The sequence below is a fragment of the Nerophis ophidion genome, linkage group LG17 (genome assembly GCF_033978795.1).
Source record: "Nerophis ophidion isolate RoL-2023_Sa linkage group LG17, RoL_Noph_v1.0, whole genome shotgun sequence".
NCBI classification, from domain to species: domain Eukaryota; kingdom Metazoa; phylum Chordata; class Actinopteri; order Syngnathiformes; family Syngnathidae; genus Nerophis; species Nerophis ophidion.
Window position 1 is genome coordinate 46,863,287 of NC_084627.1, and position 21,439 is coordinate 46,884,725.

The following is a 21,439-nucleotide window of genomic DNA, read 5'->3' on the forward strand; positions in this document are numbered from 1 at the left end:
TTTGGGCAATATTATGCAAAATAAACTTTTCCTACCTTCTGGTACCTGCTGATCTGTATTTGGGATCTGCATAAGTCATGAAAATTTGCGCGCTTCCTACTCTGCCGACCCATTGTCGATAAGCATCTTTTTCTCTACTTTCTTGTTATGTGACATTCATCGTCCGATTTTTATTTTATTTTTGGCGATTATGACATACAATTAGCAGTTAATTGAATAGAAGCGGTAATCGCAGCATTTACAACACAGCATGTATGGTATTTATTACCGTGGGTATGGTCATTATAACCACTAAACTGTTGAGCATTATGTCGATTACGAGGAAATGAGTGATAATTAATCCTGTGTTAAAGTCCATGAGGAAAACAACATTATTCTGACCAATTAGACAATGGTAAATATTCTCATGAGACAATAACAAACATAACTGTAAAATGTCTGATGTTATAGATTATTTTCAAAATAATTGCCTGTGAATACATGAATAAGTATTGATTCTAAAAATGAATATCCTTCACAAAGGGTCCAGTAATCTGCTTGCATCTAAATCAGGGGTCACCAACCTTTTTGAAACCAAGAGCTACTGATTAATGCGAAGGGCTACCAGTTTGATACACACTTAAATACATTGCCAGAAATAGCCAATTTGCTCAATTTACCTTTAATAAATAAATCTATATATATAAAAAATGGGTATTTCTGTCTGTCATTCCGTCAAAAAAAAAATTCATTTTACGGAAAGTTTTTTGTAGAGAATAAATGATTGAACGGTTTAAAAGAGGAGAAACACACAAAAAAAATGACAATTTTATTTTGAAACATAGTTTATCTTCAATTTCGACTCTTTAAAATTCAAAATTCTACTGAAAAAAAATGAAGAGAAAAACTAGCTAATTCGAATCTTTTTGAAAACATTTAAAAAATAATTTATGGAACATCATTAGTAATTTTTCCTGATTAAGATTAATTTTAGAATGTTGATGACATGTTTTAAATACGTTAAAATCCAATCTGCACTTTCTTAGAATATATAACAAATTGGACCAAGCTATATTTCTAACAAAGACAAATCATTATTTCTTCTAGATTTTCCAGAACAACATTTTTTTAAAGAAATTCAAAAGACTTTGAAATAAGATTTGAATTTGATTCTACAGATTTTCTAGATTTACCAGAACCTTTTTTTTTTATTTTAATCATAATAAGTTTGAAGAAATATTTCAAAAATATTCTTCGTCGAAAAAACAGAAGCTAAAATGAAGAATTAAATCAAAATGTATTTATTATTCTTTACAATTAAAAAAAAATACATTGATTTAAATTGTCAGGAAAGAAGAGGAAGGAATTTAAAAGGTAAAAAGGTACATGTGTTTAACAATTCTAAAATCATTCTTAAGGTTGTATTTTTTCTCTAAAATTGTCTTTCTGAAAGTTATAAGAAGCAAAGTAAATGAATTTATTTAAACAAGTGAAGACCAAGTCTTTAAAATATTTTCTTGGATTTTCAAATTCTATTTGAGTTTTGTCTCTCTTAGAATTAAAAATGTCGAGCAAAGCCAGACCAGCTTGCTAGTAAATAAATACAATTTTAAAAAATAGAGGCGGTTCACTGGTAAGTGCTGCTATTTGAGCTATTTTTAGAACAGGCCAGCGGGCGACTCATCTGGTCCTTACGGGCGTCACCGTGTTGGAGACCCCTGATCTAAATGATATCGTCACGTTTTCTGCTTGGTTCTCGTAAGTCATCAGCTAAAGTATCGTCGTGCTGCTATGTGCTTGTGTGGGTCCACATCATGTGTGTGTGTGTGTGTGTGTGTGTCCGTGCATGTTTATGTGTAATTACGGCATGAACCCTGTGGATGTCTCGATGCATGCATGCATGAGCGTGTGTATGCATCACAATGCGTCTATAAAACACATCAAAGTAATATAATCCTGAGCACTCACGATTTAGGCTAAATGTTGCCTGATTAGCACAGAACTAAACCACCGAGTGTCCGGAATGTTTCCATGCAGCCTTGTCGCTCGAAGGCCTCGCCGGTATCGATTTCAGCAAGAAGGCAGACTCCTCATTTCGTAGCCACACCGTAATGCCAAAAGTATTTTTCCACCTGCTTTGACTCACATATGAATTTGAAGTGCCATCCCATTCCTAACCCATAGGGTTCAATATGACCTTTTGTAGCTATTACAGCTTCAACTCTTCTGGGAAGGCTGTCCACAAGGTTGCAGAGTGTGTTTATAGGAATTTTCCACCATTGGTGAGGTCACATACTGATGGGCCTGGCTTTCAGTCTGCGTTCGAATTCATGCCAAAGATGTTCCATCGGGTTCAGGTCAGGACTCTGTGCAGGCCAGTCAAGTTCATCCACACCAGACTCTGTCATGCATGTCTTTATGGACATGTTGCAGTCGCTGACCCCTCTCTGTCAGTTTACGTGGGCTACAACTTCGTGGCTGGGTTGCTGTTGTTCCCAAACTTTTCCATTTTCGTATAATAAAGCCGACAGTTGAGTTTGGAATATTTGACATCCTTTGACGGTCCCACGCTGGAAATCACTGAGCTCCTTAGGGCGGTTCATTCTTTCACAAATGTTGGTACAAAAATTCTCCATGCCTAAGTGCTTGATTTTATACACCAAGTGATTGGGAAACCGGATTCTGATCATTTGGATGGGTGGATCAGATTTTTAGAGGTGAGGTTCTAATTTCCACCAACATATGCCGTGTTTTCCAGCCCAAATTTTTAGTATAAAAAAATTAACATTTAATAAATACAACGGTCATCTTCGTTGCAAATGTCGATCCAAAATCAGAGGAGAATGCCAACTTCAGGCTAACTGCAAGAGTTTGGAGCGTGAGGAGTGATCAGGCCTGGCGTTTTATAGAGTGTCAAAAATAACATCTAATAAATACAAGTCACTTTTGTTGCAATTGTTGATCCAAAATCAGAGGAGAATGCCAAACTCAAACTAACTGCAAGAGTTTGGAGCGTGAGGAGTGATCCTGCCCAGCGTTTTTTAAAGTGTCAATAAATACAAGTTACTTTTGTTGCAATTGTCGATCCAAAATCAGAAGAGAAGGTCAACTTCATGCTAACTACAAGAGTTTAGAGCTGGAAGAGGGATCCTGTGCAGTTTTTGGCACAGCCCAATGTTTATTTGAGTATCAAAAATGAACATCTAATACATACAACAGTCACTTTTGTTGTAATTGTTAATCCAAAATCAGAGGAGAATGCCAACGTCAAGCTAACTGCAAGAGTTTACAGCTGTAGGAGGCATCCTGTCCAGTTTTAAGCACAGCCCAATGTTTATTTGAGTGTCAAAAATGAACATCTAATACCTACAACAGTCACATTTTTTGCAAGTGTTGATCCAAAATCAGAGGAGAATACCAACTTCAAGCTAACTGCAAGTGTTTGGAGCGGGAGGAGTAATCCTGCCCAGCATTTATTAGAGTGTCAAAAATAACATCTGATAAATACAACAGTGACTTTTGTTGCAATTGTTGATCCAAAATCAGAGGAAAAAGCCAACTTCAAGCTAACTAAGAGAGTTTAGAGCTGGAGAGTGATCCTATGCAGTTTTTGCCACAGCCCAGCATTTATTTGAATGTCAAAAATTAACATCTAATAAATACAACAGTCACTTTTGTTGCAATTGTTGATCCAAAATCAGAGGAAAATGCCAACTTCAAGGTAACTGCAAGAGTTTGGAGCGAGAGGATGAATCCTGCCCAGCGTATATTTGAGTGTCAAAAATTAACATCTAATAAATACAAGGCAATTTGTTGCAATTGTTGATCCAAAATCAGAGAATGCAAATTTCAAGCTAACTGCAAGAGTTTAGAGCTGGAAGAGATATCTTGTGCAGTTTTTGGCACAGCCCAGCGTTTATTAGAGTGTCACAAATGAACATCTAAAAAATATAACAGTCACTTTTATTGCAATTGTCGATCCAAAATCAGAGGAGAATGCCAACTTCAAGGTAACTGCCAGAGTTTGGAGCAGGAGGAGCGATCCTGTGCAGTTTTTGGCACAGCCCAATGTTTATTTGAGTGTAAAAAATGAACATCTAATAAATACAACAGTCACTTTTGTTGCAATTGTTGATCCAAAATCCGAGGAGATTGCCAACTTCAAGCTAACTGCAAGAGTTTACAGCTGTAGGAGGCATCCTGTCCAGTTTTAAGCACAGCCCAATGTTTATTTGAGTGTCAAAAATTAACATCTAATACATACAACAGTCACTTTTGTTGTAATTGTTGCTCCGAAATCCGAGGAGAATGCCAACTTCAAGCTAACTGCAAGAGTTTACAGCTGTAGGAGGCATCCTGTCCAGTTTTAAGCACAGCCCAATGTTTATTTGAGTGTCAAAAATGAACATCTAATACCTGCAACAGTCACATTTTTTGCAAGTGTTGATCCAAAATCAGAGGAGAATACCAACTTCAAGCTAACTGCAAGTGTTTGGAGCGGGAGGAGTAATCCTGCCCAGCATTTATTAGAGTGTCGAAAATAACATCTGATAAATACAACAGTGACTTTTGTTGCAATTGTTGATCCAAAATCAGAGGAAAAAGCCAACTTCAAGCTAACTAAGAGAGTTTAGAGCTGGAGAGTGATCCTATGCAGTTTTTGCCACAGCCCAGCATTTATTTGAATGTCAAAAATTAACATCTAATAAATACAACAGTAACTTTTGTTGCAATTGTTGATCCAAAATCAGAGGAAAATACCAAATTCAATGTAACTGCAAGAGTATGGAGCTAGAGGATGAATCCTGCCCAGGGTTTATTTGAGTGTCAAAAATTAACATCTAGTAAATACAAGGCAATTTGATGCAATTGTTGCTCCAAAATCAGAGAATGCCAATTTCAAGCTAACTGCAAGAGTTTAGAGCTGGAAGAGCTATCTTGTGCAGTTTTTGGCACAGCCCAGCGTTTATTAGAGTGTCATAAATGAACATCTAAAAAATATAACAGTCACTTTTATTGCAATTGTCGATCCAAAATCAGAGGAGAATGCCAACTTCAAGATAACTGCCAGAGTTTGGAGCTGGAGGAGCGATCCTGTGCAGTTTTTGGCACAGCCCAATGCCTATTTGAGTGTAAAAAATGAACATCTAATAAATACAACAGTCACTTTTGTTGCAATTGTTGATCCAAAATCCGAGGAGATTGCCAACTTCAAGCTAACTGCAAGAGTTTGGATCCAGAAGAGTGATACCGTGCAGATTTTGGCACAGCCCAATGTTTATTTCAGTGTCAAAAATTAACATCTATTACATACAAGAGCCACTTTTGTTGCAATTGTTGATCCAAAATCAGAGGAGAATGCCAACTTTAAGCTAACTGCAAGATTTTGGAACGGGAGGAGTGATTTCATGCAGTTTTTGACACGGCTCAGCATTTGAGTGTCAAATATTAACATCTAATAAATACAACAGTCACTTTTATTGCAATTGTCGATCCAAAATCAGAGGAGAATGCCAACTTCAAGATAACTGCCAGAGTTTGGAGCTGGAGGAGCGATCCTGTGCAGTTTTTGGCACAGCCCAATGTTTATTTGAGTGTAAAAAATGAACATCTAATAAATACAACAGTCACTTTTGTTGCAATTGTTGATCCAAAATCCGAGGAGATTGCCAACTTCAAGCTTATTGCAAGAGTTTGGAGCCAGAGGAGCGATCCTGTGCAGATTTTGGCACAGCCCAATGTTTATTTCAGTGTCAAAAATTAACATCTAATAAATACAACAGTCACTTTTGTTGCAATTGTTGATCCAAAATCCGAGGAGATTGCCAACTTCAAGCTAACTGCAAGAGTTTGGAGCCACAGGAGTCCAGATTTTGGCACAGCACAATGTTTATTTCAGTGTCAAAAATGAACATCTATTACATAAAAGAGCCACTTTGTTGCAATTGTTGATCCAAAATCCGAGGAGATTGCCAACTTCAAGCTTACTGCAAGAGTTTGGAGCCAGAGGAGCGATACTATGCAGATTTTGGCACAGCCCAATGTTTATTTCAGTGTCAAAAAATAACATCCATTACATACAAGAGCCACTTTTGTTGCAATTGTAGATCCAAAATCAGAGGAGAATGCCAACTTTAAGCTAACTGCAAGATTTTGGAACGGGAGGAGTGATTTCATGCAGTTTTTGACACAGCTCAGCATTTGAGTGTCAAATATTAACAACTAATAAATACAACAGTCACTTTTATTGCAATTGTTGATCCAAAATCAGAGGAGAATGCCAACTTCAAGATAACTGCCAGAGTTTGGAGCTGGAGGAGCGATCCTGTGCAGTTTTTGGCACAGCCCAATGTTAATTTGAGTGTAAAAAATGAACATCTAATAAATACAACAGTCACTTTTGTTGCAATTGTCGATCCAAAATCAGAGGAGAATGCCAACTTCAAGATAACTGCCAGAGTTTGGAGCTGGAGGAGCGATCCTGTGCAGTTTTTGGCTCAGCCCAATGCCTATTTGAGTGTAAAAAATGAACATCTAATAAATACAACAGTCACTTTTGTTGCAATTGTTGATCCAAAATCCAAGGAGATTGCCAACTTCAAGCTTACTGCAAGAGTTTGGAGCCAGAGGAGTGCAGATTTTGGCACAGCCCAATGTTTATTTCAGTGTCAAAAAATAACATCCATTACATACAAGAGCCACTTTTGTTGCAATTGTTGATCCAAAATCAGAGGAGCAGGCCAACTTTAAGCTAACTGCAATATTTTGGAACGGGAGGAGTGATTTCATGCAGTTTTTGACACAGCTCAGCATTTGAGTGTCAAATATTAACAACTAATAAATACAACAGTCACTTTTATTGCAATTGTCGATCCAAAATCAGAGGAGAATGCCAACTTCAAGATAACTGCCAGAGTTTGGAGCTGGAGGAGCAATCCTGTGCAGATTTTGGCACAGCCCAATGTTTATTTCAGTGTCAAAAATAAACATCTATTACATACAAGGGACATTTTTGTTGCAATTGTTGATCCAAAATCAGAGGAAAACGCCAACTTTAAGCTAACTGCAAGATTTTGGAACGGGAGGAGTGATTTCATGCAGTTTTTGACACAGCTCAGCATTTGAGTGTCAAATATTAACAACTAATAAATACAACAGTCACTTTTATTGCAATTGTTGATCCAAAATCAGAGGAGAATGCCAACTTTAAGATAACTGCCAGAGTTTGGAGCTGGAGGAGCGATCCTGTGCAGTTTTTGGCACAGCCCAATGCCTATTTGAGTGTAAAAAATGAACATCTAATAAATACAACAGTAACTTTTATTGCAATTGTTGATCCAAAATCCGAGGAGATTGCCAACTTCAAGCTTACTGCAAGAGTTTGGAGCCAGAGGAGCGATACTATGCAGATTTTGGCACAGCCCAATGTTTATTTCAGTGTCAAAAAATAACATCCATTACATACAAGAGCCACTTTTGTTGCAATTGTTGATCCAAAATCAGAGGAGCAGGCCAACTTTAAGCTAACTGCAAGATTTTGGAACGGGAGGAGTGATTTCATGCAGTTTTTGACACGGCTCAGCATTTGAGTGTCAAATATTAACATCTAATAAATACAACAGTCACTTTTGTTGCAATTGTTGATCCGAAATCCGAGGACATTGCCAACTTCAAGCTAACTGCAAGAGTTTGGATCCAGAAGAGTGATACCGTGCAGATTTTGGCACAGCCCAATGTTTATTTCAGTGTCAAAAATTAACATCTATTACATACAAGAGCCACTTTTGTTGCAATTGTTGATCCAAAATCAGAGGAGAATGCCAACTTTAAGCTAACTGCAAGATTTTGGAACGGGAGGAGTGATTTCATGCAGTTTTTGACAAAGCTCAGCATTTGAGTGTCAAATATTAACATCTCATATATACAACAGTCACTTTTATTGCAATTGTCGATCCAAAATCAGAGGAGAATGCCAACTTCAAGGTAACTGCCAGAGTTTGGAGCTAGAGGAGGCATCCTGTGCAGTTTTTGGCACAGCCCAATGTTTATTTGAGTGTAAAAAATGAACATCTAATAAATACAACAGTCACTTTTGTTGCAATTGTTGATCCAAAATCCGAGGAGATTGCCAACTTCAAGCTAACTGCAAGAGTTTAGAGCCACAGGAGTGCAGATTTTGGCACAGCCCAATGTTTATTTCAGTGTCAAAAATGAACATCTATTACATAAAAGAGCCACTTTGTTGCAATTGTTGATCCAAAATCAGAGGAGAATGCCAACTTTAAGCTAACTGCAAGATTTTGGAACGGGAGGAGTGATTTCATGCAGTTTTTGACACAGCTCAGCATTTGAGTGTCAAATATTAACATCTAATACATACAACAGTCACTTTTATTGCAATTGTCGATCCAAAATCAGAGGAGAATGCCAACTTCAAGATAACTGCCAGAGTTTGGAGCTGGAGGAGCGATCCTGTGCAGTTTTTGGCACAGCCCAATGTTAATTTGAGTGTAAAAAATGAACATCTAATAAATACAACAGTCACTTTTGTTGCAATTGTTGATCCAAAATCCGAGGAGATTGCCAACTTCAAGTTTATTGCAAGAGTTTGGAGTCAGAGGAGCGATACTATGCAGATTTTGGCACAGCCCAATGTTTATTTCAGTGTCAAAAATTAACATCTATTACATACAGGAGCCACTTTTGTTGCAATTGTTGATCCAAAATCAGAGGAGAATGTCAACTTTAAGCTAACTGCAAGATTTTGGAACGGGAGGAGTGATTTCATGCAGTTTTTGACACAGCTCAGCATTTGAGTGTCAAATATTAACATCTAATAAATACAACAGTCACTTGTGTTTCAATTGTTGATCCAAAATCAAAGGAGAATGCCAACTTTAAGCTAGCAGTAAAGGTTTGGGGGAGACCACACACAATCCTGTGTAAGGTACAGTTTACTCACATTTATTGGCTACAATGGGGATTGACCATACCGTATATTTAGTCCAATATCATTAAATGCTGCATTAAAAGTTCCTGAATTATTCTCTGAAACTCAAAAAAGACATTTATTGGTAATCAGACATTTAGAGAATTAATCCTGCATTACATTCATGGACTGTCACGGCGCGGATTCAAACCCGCTTCCCTCCTGCAACTGAGTGTCACAGTTCCTTCTCTGGCTGCTCTCCTGGACACGCCCCCGCTCACGCTGAGCGCAGCACGTCCACGCAGCGAAAAGTCTGCAGACAATCTGCAATCTGCATATCAGGAACTGATGAGGGCGAGCTGGAAAAAGGGCCAGTGGACCCAAGGATCCAGGCGGGAACTTAGTTGACCTTGTTGGATACCTTCCTTCCCGAGTCTTTACCATCGTGCTCCCTTATGATTTGGACTACCTTGGACTCATCTAAGAAGGACAGCTCCAGACTTGAGAAACTGATCAGGCGGGCCGGTTCTACAATCGGAATGAAACTGGACTCACTGGTGACGGTGGCAGAGAAAAGGACTGTTGACAAACTAGTGAGCATCCTGGATGATGCCAGTCACCCTCTGCATAGTGTTATCAGTAGCCAGAGGAGCTTGTTCAGTTCTAGACTGCTTCATCCCAAGTGCAGGACTAATAGACTCAAAAACTCATTTGTCCCACACGCCATTAGACTGTACAACTCCTCTCTGGGACGGGGGGCAGGGGGTAAAGGATGACCAGGGATGCAAAACAATAACAGTTTTCATAACATGGTCACTACTGCCTACTTTTTCTTGTTATATTCTTCTTTTACTGTTATATTGTTATTCCCATTGTTTTTATTCTTTTTGTAATATTTGTCTATTTTGTTTCCTTTTAAACCCCCATTATTTACTTTTTACTTTTTTTTTTCTTTTTTTAAAAAATTGATCTCTGAACACTGCTGCTGGAATTTTAATTTTCCTGAAGGAACTCTCCTGAAGGAATCAATAACGTACTATCTATCTATCTATCTTTCTCGATCCTCGACCCCCAATTCGGACTCGGACCTCTTGACGTCTCTCTCGCGCCCTGGATCATCTGCCTTGCCCCTCGTACTGTTTTCCTGTCTTGTTCCCTCTCCTCGTTTCAACATCACAGTAACACACAACAATTAATTACACACACAGTCTCACACCACACACGCTTGTATTTTGGTTACACACTCCATTCTATATTTTAGTAGTATTGCTTGTTTTGATTATATATATATATATATATATGTATATATATATATATATATATATATATATATATATATATATATATATATATATATTTATAGAGAGAAAGAGAGAGGGAGAGAGATATTGACCATATATATATAATAAATCATTGAACATACTTTTCCCTGGTGTCTGTTGCCGTCATCTCCCCTTAGTAAAACATAACATGGATTTTGCTTAAGGTTAATGTAGAATGAGCTGATTTCTATTTACAAAATAATTTACTATGATGTAAGCCAAGCAGAGCTGATGTTGTTATTTAAAACGGTGCAGAAACTAAGACCTGCAGTGAGCGCCGTCTATGTTGATGCTATTGGCTTTTCGTGTCAATCTGAAGCAAAACAAACTGCAGCGGGGGAGACACAAAGGGCTTGTGACACCAGGTTGCTTGAAAATGGAAATCTATGTGTGCCTCTGGTTTTTTTATTGTTTTATTTTAAAACACAAGAAAAAGTCCCTAAGCGCTGCTGTGCTCGATCTACCCACATTTTATGCTCTGTCAATCCGAGGAGGAGCCATTCCAAAGTCACTGGGAGTTCAGCAAAGTGGAGACTCGGCATCTCCAAGCTAAAGGGAAGACGCACCACATTAACCCAGGAGAACTCAATTAGATTGGCTATGTATTAAATATAATATAATAATAAAATACTGTAATGCCTCCACCCTCACTTGACATGAGTCCTTCTGCCGTAGTGTAACATTTCTCAACGAGCTATTGCAAGGAATTTAGGGATTTCACCATCTACGGTCCGTAATATCAAAAAGTTTGGAGAATTTGGAGAAATAACTGCACGTAAGCAATGATATCACAGGCCTTTCGACCCCTCAGGCGGTACTGCATCGAAAAGCGACATCGGTGTGTAAAGGGTATCACCGCATGGGCTCAGGAACACTTCAGAAAACCGAAGTCAGTGTGGAGAGGTGGAGCCGACGAGCCGACGGCGGGGCGGGACACGCTTTGGCCCTGCTCAAGATGGCGGCCAGGAGGCGGCGAATGCAGCGGAACGGAGAGGCTGCAGCGATCTAAATCAGGTGCATGACAAACACACCGGCTAACAATCTGCCTATCTACTCTCAGTATATAAAAGTGGAGAGGGAGGAAGAGATGGAGTGTTCGCAAGACTGCAGCAGAAGAAAAACACAAACAATCAGAGAATTAACCCCAGGGGAAGACGACATCACCGGCAGCTGAAAAGCCGACCGAGACGAGCAGCGGAGGAGGAGCCGCTGAAAAGCGGCCCGATCGACGCAGACGAGTCATTATTCGAAAAAATAAAAGAGTCAAACCTGCTCGATGCAATGTCCTTCCTAAATGGTCCATGCAACCCACACGGTGACGGCCAGAGTCCTTCACAGTCAGTAACTACAGTTGGTCGCCACATCTGTAGGTGCATGTTAAAACTCTACTACGCCATTTATCAACAACACCCAGATGTGCCGCCGGCTTCGCTGGGCCCGAGCTCATCTAAGATGGACTGATGAAAAGTGGAAAAGTGTTCTGTGGTCTGATGAGTCCACGATTCAAATTGTTTTTGGAAACTATGGACATGGTGTCCTCCAGACCAAAGAGGAAAAGAACCATCCGGATTGTACTCGGCGCAAAGTTGAAAAGCCAGCATGTGTGATGGTATGGGGGTGCATTAGTGCCCAAGGCATGGGTAACTTACACATCTGTGAAGGCACCATTAATGCTGAAAGGTACATACAGGTTTTGGAGCCATCCAAGCAACGTTACCAAGGACGCCCCTGCTTATTTCAGCAAGACAATGCCAAGACAAGTGTTGTAACAGTTGGGTTCATATCAAAAGAGTGTGGATACAAAACTGGTCTGCCTGTAGTCCAGACCTGTCTCCCTTTGAAAATGTGTGGCGCTATATGAAGCCTAAAATACCACAAAAGGGACTATTGAACAACTTAAGCTGTACATCAAGCAAGAATGGGAAAGAATTCCACCTGAAAAGCTTAAAAAATGTGTCTCCTCAGCTCCCAAACGTTTATTGAGTGTTGTTAAAAGGAAAGGCCATTTAACACAGTGGTAAAAATGCCCCGGTGCCAACTTTTTTGCAATTAAATTCTAAGTTAATGATTTTTTTGCAGAAAGAAAATGTTACGTTTCTCAGTTGGAACATTTCGTGTTCGAGATGCTACCTCAGTAGAAGCATTTAAGTCTCACCTTAAAGTCATTTGTATACTCTAGCCTTTAAAAAGACCTCCTTTTTAGACCAGTTGATCTGCCGCTTCTTTTCTTTTTTCTCCTATGTCCCCCCCTCCCTTGTGGAGGGGGTCCGGTCCGATGACCATGGATGAAGCACTGACTGTCCAGTGTCGAGACCCAGGATGGGTGTGTATCGGTTGGGGACATCTCTACGCTGCTGATCCACCTCCGCTTGAGATGGTTTCCTGTGGACGGGACTCTCGCTGCTGTCTTGGATCCGCTTTGAACTGAATTCGGTTTCGGTCCCCTAGAGGGAGGGGGGTTGTCCACATCTGAGGTCCTCTCCAAGGTTTCTCATAGTCAGCATTGTCACTGGCGTCCCCCTTGATGTGAATTCTCCCTGCCCACTGGGTGTGAGTTTTCCTTGCCCTTTTGTGGGTTCTTCCGAGGATGTTGTAGTCGTAATGATTTGTACAGTCCTTTGAGACTTAGGGCTATATAAATAAACATTGATTGATTGATTGAACATTACATATCTTGTCTTTGCAGTGTATTCAATTAAATAAAGTTGAAAAGGATTTGAAAATCATCGTATTCTGTCTTTATTTACCAATTACACAACGTGCCAACTTCACTGGTTTGGGGTTTTGCACATTCATTGATGGATTGGGCAATAAAATCTTAAGCAACCTCGGGAGGAATCGGAGGAAAGGAATATTTGTTTGTCAAAACTAAATGGCAAATTAATCAAATGAAGGGGTAGGGAACCTATGGCTCTAGAGCCAGATGTGGCTCTTTTGATGACTGCATCCGGCTCTCAGATAAATCTTAGCTGACATTGCTTAACGCGATAATTATGAATAATTCCGCTGGAATTCACAGTCCCAAAAATATTGTGCAAAAAATAAAACATTCTCATGCATTTAAATCCATCCATCCGTTTTCTACCGCACCTGTTCAAGAAGTCGCATCGATGGTAGGAAGTATTTTATGTCACGATGGGGGTGGGGGGGTCGCAGCTTGCTGCGGGGTCATTCTCCCAGGAAGGCAGACGGACTACTCGGGACATGGCATTTAGGTAAAAACATGATTTAATTTTAACTAAAAAAAATATACAAACAAAAATCGCTCACAGCGGAGGCACAACTTGGGCTAAAGAACAAAGCTAACGCATAAACAGACTAAGAACATAAATCAAACAAAACGTACCTGGCATGGCATGAAGCACGAAACTATGGCAAGGCATGAAACAAGTCAGCACAGGGCGACTGACTGGCAAAGACGAGCTTAAATACTGCCTCTGATTAGTGCTCGGGAAGCAGGTGAGCGGGCATTTTGTCCACCAGAGACAGGTGGACAAAATGAGTAACCAAGGAAACCAGACAAGGGAGTGGAAAAAAACAGGAACTTAAAGAGTCCACATGGCCAAACAAAAACATGATCAACAGACATGACATTTTTATTTATTATTGGTTAGCTTCAGAATAACAATGTTATTAAAAAGAATAAGAGACTTATTATACTCTAAAAATGTTGGTCTTACTTAAAAATGCATGCATTTAGTTGTATTCAGTGTTCTTTCCATCTTTTTATGGTCGACGACGCCGCTTGCTTGTGTTCCTATGGCAACATCCCGCGCAAGCTGTTGTTTTTAATGACGCCATATGTCCTGATTTTGCATGTTTATTTTCCTTTTAGGAGGCCCTTGAGGACTATTATGTCAGTATAGATGGCCGTTCGTGTAAGAAAAGGGTCATTATCCTCTATCTCACTTTTACGGTTCACTCGTGCACTTGTTTCAAAATCCCGCATGCATGGATATTTCGGGAGAAGTCAAATGTCTGGTTATCGGGATAACGGCCAAGTGTGTCGGACTGTGTTCGGTGAATCGATGACGCACGTGGTCAATCATGACACAAAATGCGTGCATGGTCTTTTTAAAAAAGGTCAAGAGCGGTTGTATCGCACAGCAGCGTGATTCAGTCGATACCACACACACCCTCTCTGCATGGTGATTACACTGCATACATGTTGCATGTCCGGAAAATATGGTAATCCGGCAAATATTTTTAATGCAATTCCCCCATCTGGAGCCCAGAATAACTGAAAATGTCCCTGGAAAGTAGTTGATGCATTGCTGATAGGCTTCTGAATAATAATAATAATAATAATAATAATAATTAAAGCTGCAAGCAGCGTTGGTCGGGTCTGCCTTTGGCTGCTGCCCCCGAGACCCACGTTAGAAGATGCCTTGGAGCCACTATTTTGAGAATCTAATGCATTGTGAAAGTAATGCAGTTGTATTGAAGTGAAAATATCAAATTTCCTGTTGATTTTTGCTAAAGTACGTTAATTATTAAAATGTAGGTCTAAGTGAGACCTACATAGTGTTTTTTGTTTCATGTCTCTTTGACATTCCTACCGGAAGTTACAAGCAGTTTTGTCTGTGTTTTCTTCCTAGGAGCAGTTTGTCTGTGTTGTATTCCTAGGGGGACGGTAGAGCGCAATTTTGAGTTTTGAGGTCAGGTTTTTTCATCAGATCGCAATTTTTGCCAGACCTGATGTGTGTGTCAAGGTTGGTGAGTTTAGAAGCATTTTAAGGGGGTCAAATAACAGCGCAAAGAGGCAAAAATTGCATTTTTTGCGAAAATTTATTTTGAAGGGGTTTTTACCAACTTTCTGGAGATTTTTGCTGAAAGAAGTGAGTGTATGAAAATTGGGTCTAAGTCAGACCTACATCGGAGTTTTTGTTTCATGTCTCTCCGACATTCTTACCGGAAGTTACAAGCAGTTTTGTCTGTGTTTTCTTCCTAGGATCAGTTTGTCCGTGTTGTATTCCTAGGGGGGCGGTAGAGCGCAATTTTGAGTTTTGAGGTTAGGTTTTTTCATTAGATCGCAATTTTTGCCAGACCTGATGTGTGTGTCAAGTTTGGTGACTTTTGAAGCATTTTAAAGGGGTCAAATTACAGCGCAAAGAGGCAAAAATTGCATTTTTTGCGAACATTTTATTTTGAAGGGGTTTTTACCAACTTCCTGGAGATTTTTGCTGAAAGAAGTGAGTGTATGAAAATTGGGTCTAAGTCAGACCTACATAGGAGTTTTTGTTTCATGTCTCTCCGACATTCTTACCGGAAGTTACAAGCAGTTTTGTCTGTGTTTTCTTCCTAGGAGCAGTTTTTTCGTGTTGTATTCCTAGGGGGGGCTGTAGAGCGCAATTTTGCGTTTTGAGGTTAGGTTTTTTCATCAGATCGCAATTTTTGCCAGACCTGATGTGTGTGTCAAGTTTGGTGAGTTTAGAAGCATTTTAAGGGGGTCAAATAACAGCTCAAAGAGGCAAAAATTACATTTTTTAGGAGACTTTGCACAGGGGTTCTTTGAAGGCGCTTCAAATCAAAACGTGAGAACTTATCAAAACTCTGTTCCACACTTTTAATCAGAAGGGTTCAATCTCTCTCCTGTGCGAGTTTGAAGCCAAAACAACAAACGCACTCAGAGGAGATAATGTTTGAAGAAAGGTGACTGGTTTTTACGAAACTTTTGTTTTGAAGGGGGGATTGCAAACTTCCTGTTGATTTTTGTTGGGGGTGGTCAATCTATGAAATGTAGGTCAAAGCGAGACCTACATAGAGGTTTTTGTTTCATGTCTCTCCGACATTCTTACCGGAAGTTACAAGCAGTTTTGTCTGTGTTTTCTTCCTAGGAGCATTTTTTTCAGTGTTTTATTCAAAAATAGCGCTAGAGCGCAATTTTGAGTTTTGGGGTTTCATTTTTTTCATTACATCGCAATATTCGCCAGTCCTTATGTGTGCGCCAAGTTTGGTGACTTTTGAAGCATTTTAAAGGGGTCAAATTACAGCGCAAAAGGGCAAAAATTGCATTTTTTGCGAAAATTTTATTTTGAAGAGGTTTTTGCCAACTTCCTGTAGATTTTTGCTGAAAGAAGTGAGTGTATGAAAATTGGGTCTAAGTCAGACCTACATAGGAGTTTTTGTTTCATGTCGCTATGACATTCCTAACAGAAGTTACATGCAGTTTTGTCTGTAATTTTTTCCTAGGGGGCGCTAGAGCGCAATTTTCATTTTGGGGGATTGGTTGCTTAATATGTTGGGAAGGTTTGCTATACCGACGTGTGTGTCAAATTTGGTGAGTTTTGAAGTATGTTAAGGGGGTCAAATTACAGCGTGTATGTGCGGAATAATAATAAAATACAGCAGTTTCAATAGGGTCCTGCGGACCCTAAGGACCCTAAGGACGTCATTTTGAGACTCTTATGCAGGGGTCGGGAACCTTTTTGGCCGAGAGAGCCAAGAATCCAAATATTTTAAAATGTATTTCCGTGAGAGCCGTATAATAACTGAACGCGTGCATGTTTAAGTAAGACCAACATTTCTAGATTATAAAAGTCATAAATTTTACTTTTCGAAAACTGATATTACTGTCAGGCTTGCCCTCTGACAGTTTGTCTACGTTTTAGTTTTTCCCTCTGGATTGTTCTTTGTTTCCTCTGTGTGTGTGTGTAGTATTTCCTGTCAGTGCTCTTATTTTGTCTGTTTTCTGTGTTTCTCCCAGGGCGGTGTTTAACCTCAGATGCGGCTGATTGGCACCTGGCCACACCTGGTGTCAATCAGCCCAATCCTATTTGTACCTGCTTTGTTCCTCCAGTCATTGCTGGATTATTGTCACGTATTGCATGCCGCTTCTGTCATGTATCATCACTCCTGTCATGTCTTTGCAGCGTAGCGGTAAGCTATATTTGTTAGATGTTTGTAGCTTACTGTTTTTTGTTCCCTGCTTCCAGTTTGTTTTCATATTACAAGTACGACTTCTGTTTTCCTGCTCGCTACCCGTCAGCTTGCACGCTAGGCCCCTTTGTGTTTTTGCTAGCTTCCATGCTAAGTTCCTTTTGTTTTCTAGCTCCCATGCTAGCTCTCTTAGTTGTTTATCCACCCCATGCGCGCTTTTTGTCGTACCCCTTTTGTTTGTTCTTGTTTTAGTATTTATATTAAATCATGTTTCCCTATTCAACCCCTGCCTCCTTCTCTGCATCTTGGGGTTCGACACAAACTAACTTTGGCAATTACATTCTAAAGCATTTATCGGACATCTCTAGTTTTTATGCCTTTTTTTTTAAAAAAAGCATCCACAGTCTGTGGTGCCCTCAGGTGGTCAGGGAGAGCGTTCCACGGACTACCATTGTTCTTAGCTTTGTCCTGGGAACACTGAAGCACGTGATATGGAAGAAGCTCCTCTTGATGGGGAATTTTGAGTACAAACCAAAAAAAACATGACACAGAGTATAACGCTCACTCTGCAAGAGGAATTTTTTTCAGCACCAATTTTTAGGAAACGCCTGAAGCATCTATTTCCTTCCTTTCAGGATGTCTATGCAGTGTGTCTAGATATTATTCCCATTTCTCTTCACTTGCCACTTCCCATGTAGACGCGAGTGAGGTAGACCGCACTTTAATCCTGCTTGGCTGGCACGCGCCATCCCTCCTCCAGAGCTGGCACACCATCCGTCCGCAGTGAGAGTGTTACAATCACACATCCGGTGGGCGCCCGGGTACCGCCCGCACGCTTCCATTTCCGTCTCCTTCCTGTATCTCCCTGTGACAAACGCCACCTATCTCGCAGCGGGTTGACTAATTATTCTCCATTAATCCGAGTTGTCGCCGCGGGAACCACGGCCGACTCGGGGGAGACCATACCACTGTCTTTCACACCTGACACCAGCCCACACATCCCGATAAAATGAAGCTGCCAGGCCGGAAACCCGGGAATATTGCCGGTGTCGCCATGGAAACGGGCAGCGTGACAGAGAGCTCCTCGCTTAGTTTATTAGGGCTTAAAGAAAACTGGCAGTTTAAATGAAAACCTTACAAAATATGTTTTGTATCGTCAGCTAATCTGTATTTATCCCAATAATAGGGACCAGGATCGCAGCTTTATCGCCTGCATTTGCACAAAACATGGCTAAAAACATGCATTAATTGGTATTTGATAAGGAAAATCTAGGGATGTCAGATTATATCAGGGTGTGTGTGTGTGTGTGTGTGTGTTAAAGTAGCGTAAGTTCTAACTTACAGTATATGACGCTATGGAAGTGCTAAAAACTACCGGTGTAGTGGGTTTACATTATTCACCCAAGAAACTTTAGTTATTGAAGAGTTCCGGTCGGACGGTTTTTCACGGGACACATTTTTCAAAACAAGCTTTTTTGTATTTACAAAGTTTCTATATATTATCAATGTTGTAAATATTAATCTTTTATATATCTCGAAAGGGTGGTTTTAAAGAGGCATTTTTCTGAGGTCTCAAGAAGGTAGGAAATACAATAACGTGTGTGTGTGTGTGTGTGTGTGTGTGTGTGTGTGTGTGTGTGTGTGTGTGTGTGTGTGTGTGTGTGTGTTAGAGTAGCGTAAAGTTCTGACTTATATCTCGCTATGGAAGTGCTAAAAACTACCGGTGTAGTGAGTTTACATTATTCACCCAAGGAACTTTAGTTATTAGAGAGTTCCGGTCGGACAAAGTGTTTTTATATTTGCATATTTTGTATGTATTATTAATGTTTTAAATACCAATCTGTTATATATCTAGAAAGGGTGGTCCTAAAGAGGCATTTTTCGGAGGTCTCAAGAAGGTAGGAAATACAATAACGTGTGTGTGTGTGTGTGTGTGTGTGTGTGTGTGTGTGTGTGTGTGTGTGTGTGTGTGTGTGTGTGTGTGTGTGTGTGTGTGTGTGCGTGTGTGTGTGTGTGTGTTAAAGTAGCATAAAGTTCTGACTTATATCTCGCTATGGAAGTGCTAAAAACTACCGGTGTAGTGAGTTTACATTATTCACCCAAGGAACTTTAGTTATTAGAGAGTTCTGGTCGGACAAAGTGTTTTTATATTTGCATATTTTTTATGTATTATTAATGTTTTAAATACCAATCTCGTATATATCTAGAAAGGGTGGTCCTAAAGAGGCATTTTTCAGGGGTCTCAAAAAGGTAAGAAATACAAGAACGTGTGTGTGTGTGTATGTGTGTGTGTGTGTGTGTGTGTGTGTGTGTGTGTGTGTGTGTGTGTGTGTGTGTGTGTGTGTGTGTGTGTGTGTGTGTGTCATGGCATGCCAACTTACTCTGCCAGCTCTTCGAGGCTCCGGTAGACATCGTCCTCGTTCAAGGCAGTGTCCTCAGTAGGGAAAGGCCTGCGAGACAAGAATGGACATACAGAGTGACAGTCAGAACACTTTTTGAAAGCACAGCATGCCGTCTTAAGTAAAAAAATATATATATGTAAATAAATAAAAAACACTTTGCAAACTGTGTGTTGTTTCCGTCAGGATGTCACTCCCAGGTACATCACACCTAATGAAATATGAAATGACTGAAATACGTTTATTTCAGTCATATAATCTACCATCCACCATTTTTTGGGATATCGGCATATTTACCAATCATACACATTCACACACAAAAAGAAAAGAAAAGAAAAAGAATGACCCAAAAAGGAATAGGGTGAAACCAAAGCTTATAACAAAAAGTTAAAGTACCAATGATTGTCACACACACACACACACACACACACACACACACACACACACACACACTAAGTGTGGTGAAATTGGTTCTCTGCATTTGACCCATCCCCCTTCTTCACCCCCTGGGAGGTGAGGGGAGAAGTGGGCAGCAGCGGTGGCCACGCCCCGGAATCCTTTTTGATGAATTAACCCCCAATTCCAACTCTTGATATAGTCTTTGGTATGACTCAACCCGGGGTTTGAACTCATAACATACCGATCTCAGGGCGGACACTCTAAACCAGGGGTAGGGAACCTATGGCTCTAGAGCCAGATGTGGCTCTTTTGATGACTGCATCTGGCTCTCAGATCTATCTGAGCTGACATTGCTTAACGCGATAATTATGAATAATTTCGCTAGTAATCACAGTGCTAAAAATAACGTGCAAAACATAAAACATTCTCAAGCATTTATATCCATCCATCCGTTTCCTACCGCACCTGTTCAAGAAGTCGCATTAATGGTAAGAAATATTTTATGTCACGATGGGGGGGTTGCAGCTTGCTGCGGGGTCGTTCTCCCAGGAAGGCAGACGGACTACTCGGGACATGGCATTTAGGTAAAAACATGATTTAATTTAAGCTAAAAAAATATACAAACCAAAATCGCTCACAGCGGAGGCACAACTTGGGCTAAAGAACAAAGCTAACGCATAAACAGACTAAGAACATAAATCAAACAAAACTTACTTGGCATGGCATGAAGCACGAAACTATGGCAAGGCATGAAACAAGTCAAGACAGGGCGACTGACTGGCAAAGACGAGCTTAAATACTGCCTCTGATTAGTGCTCGGGAAGCAGGTGAGCAGGCGTTTTGTCCACCAGACACAGGTGGACAAAATGAGTAACCAAGGAAACCAGACAAGGGAGTGGAAAAAAACAGGAACTTAAAGAGTCCAAAGGACAAACAGCACATGGCCAAACAAAAACATGGTCAACAGACATGACATTTTATTTATTATTGGTTAGCTTCAGAATAACAATGTTATTAAAAAGAATAAGAGACTTATTATACTCTAAAAATGTTGGTCTTACTTAAAAATGCACACATTTAGTTGTATTCAGTTTAAAAAAAATATGATATGGCTCTCACGGAAATACATTTTGAAATATTTGGCTTTCATGGCTCTCTCAGCCAAAAAGGTTCCCGACCCCTGCTCTAACCCAAAGCCTGGGCAATTATTATGACTCCGGGGCCACATTTAGAGAAAAAAAAATGTGTCTGGGGGCCGGATTATCTATTTTGAGGAAAACTAATAGAAAACCTCACAATAAATTCTGATTGAATGCTAAAAATGTTGTGACAGACCGCCTTAAAAACGGAAAGGAATTTTATTTTTTTCTATGAACGATAAAACCTTGAATATTGCAAACATATGAACGTCACACCCCCCTCTCAATCGACATTGTGGAGGGGCGTGGTCCACGCGTCCCCTGTGGGCAGGGCATGTGCGGAAGCTGGCTACGAAGCACCTGCAGGTGAGTGGATTACCCAGCTGGAGCTGG

General features: G+C 40.1%; 1 protein-coding gene across 1 annotated transcript in view; it reads right to left on the reverse strand.

Annotated features, from left to right (window-relative positions):
* Positions 1-21,439, reverse strand: part of vav2 (vav 2 guanine nucleotide exchange factor) — a 519,520-nt gene that overhangs the window by 116,203 nt on the left and 381,878 nt on the right. Inside the window, exon 5 of the mRNA XM_061877071.1 lies at positions 19,491-19,559. Coding sequence (XP_061733055.1) covers positions 19,491-19,559 — 69 coding nt within the window. The remainder of the gene's footprint in view (positions 1-19,490; positions 19,560-21,439) is intronic.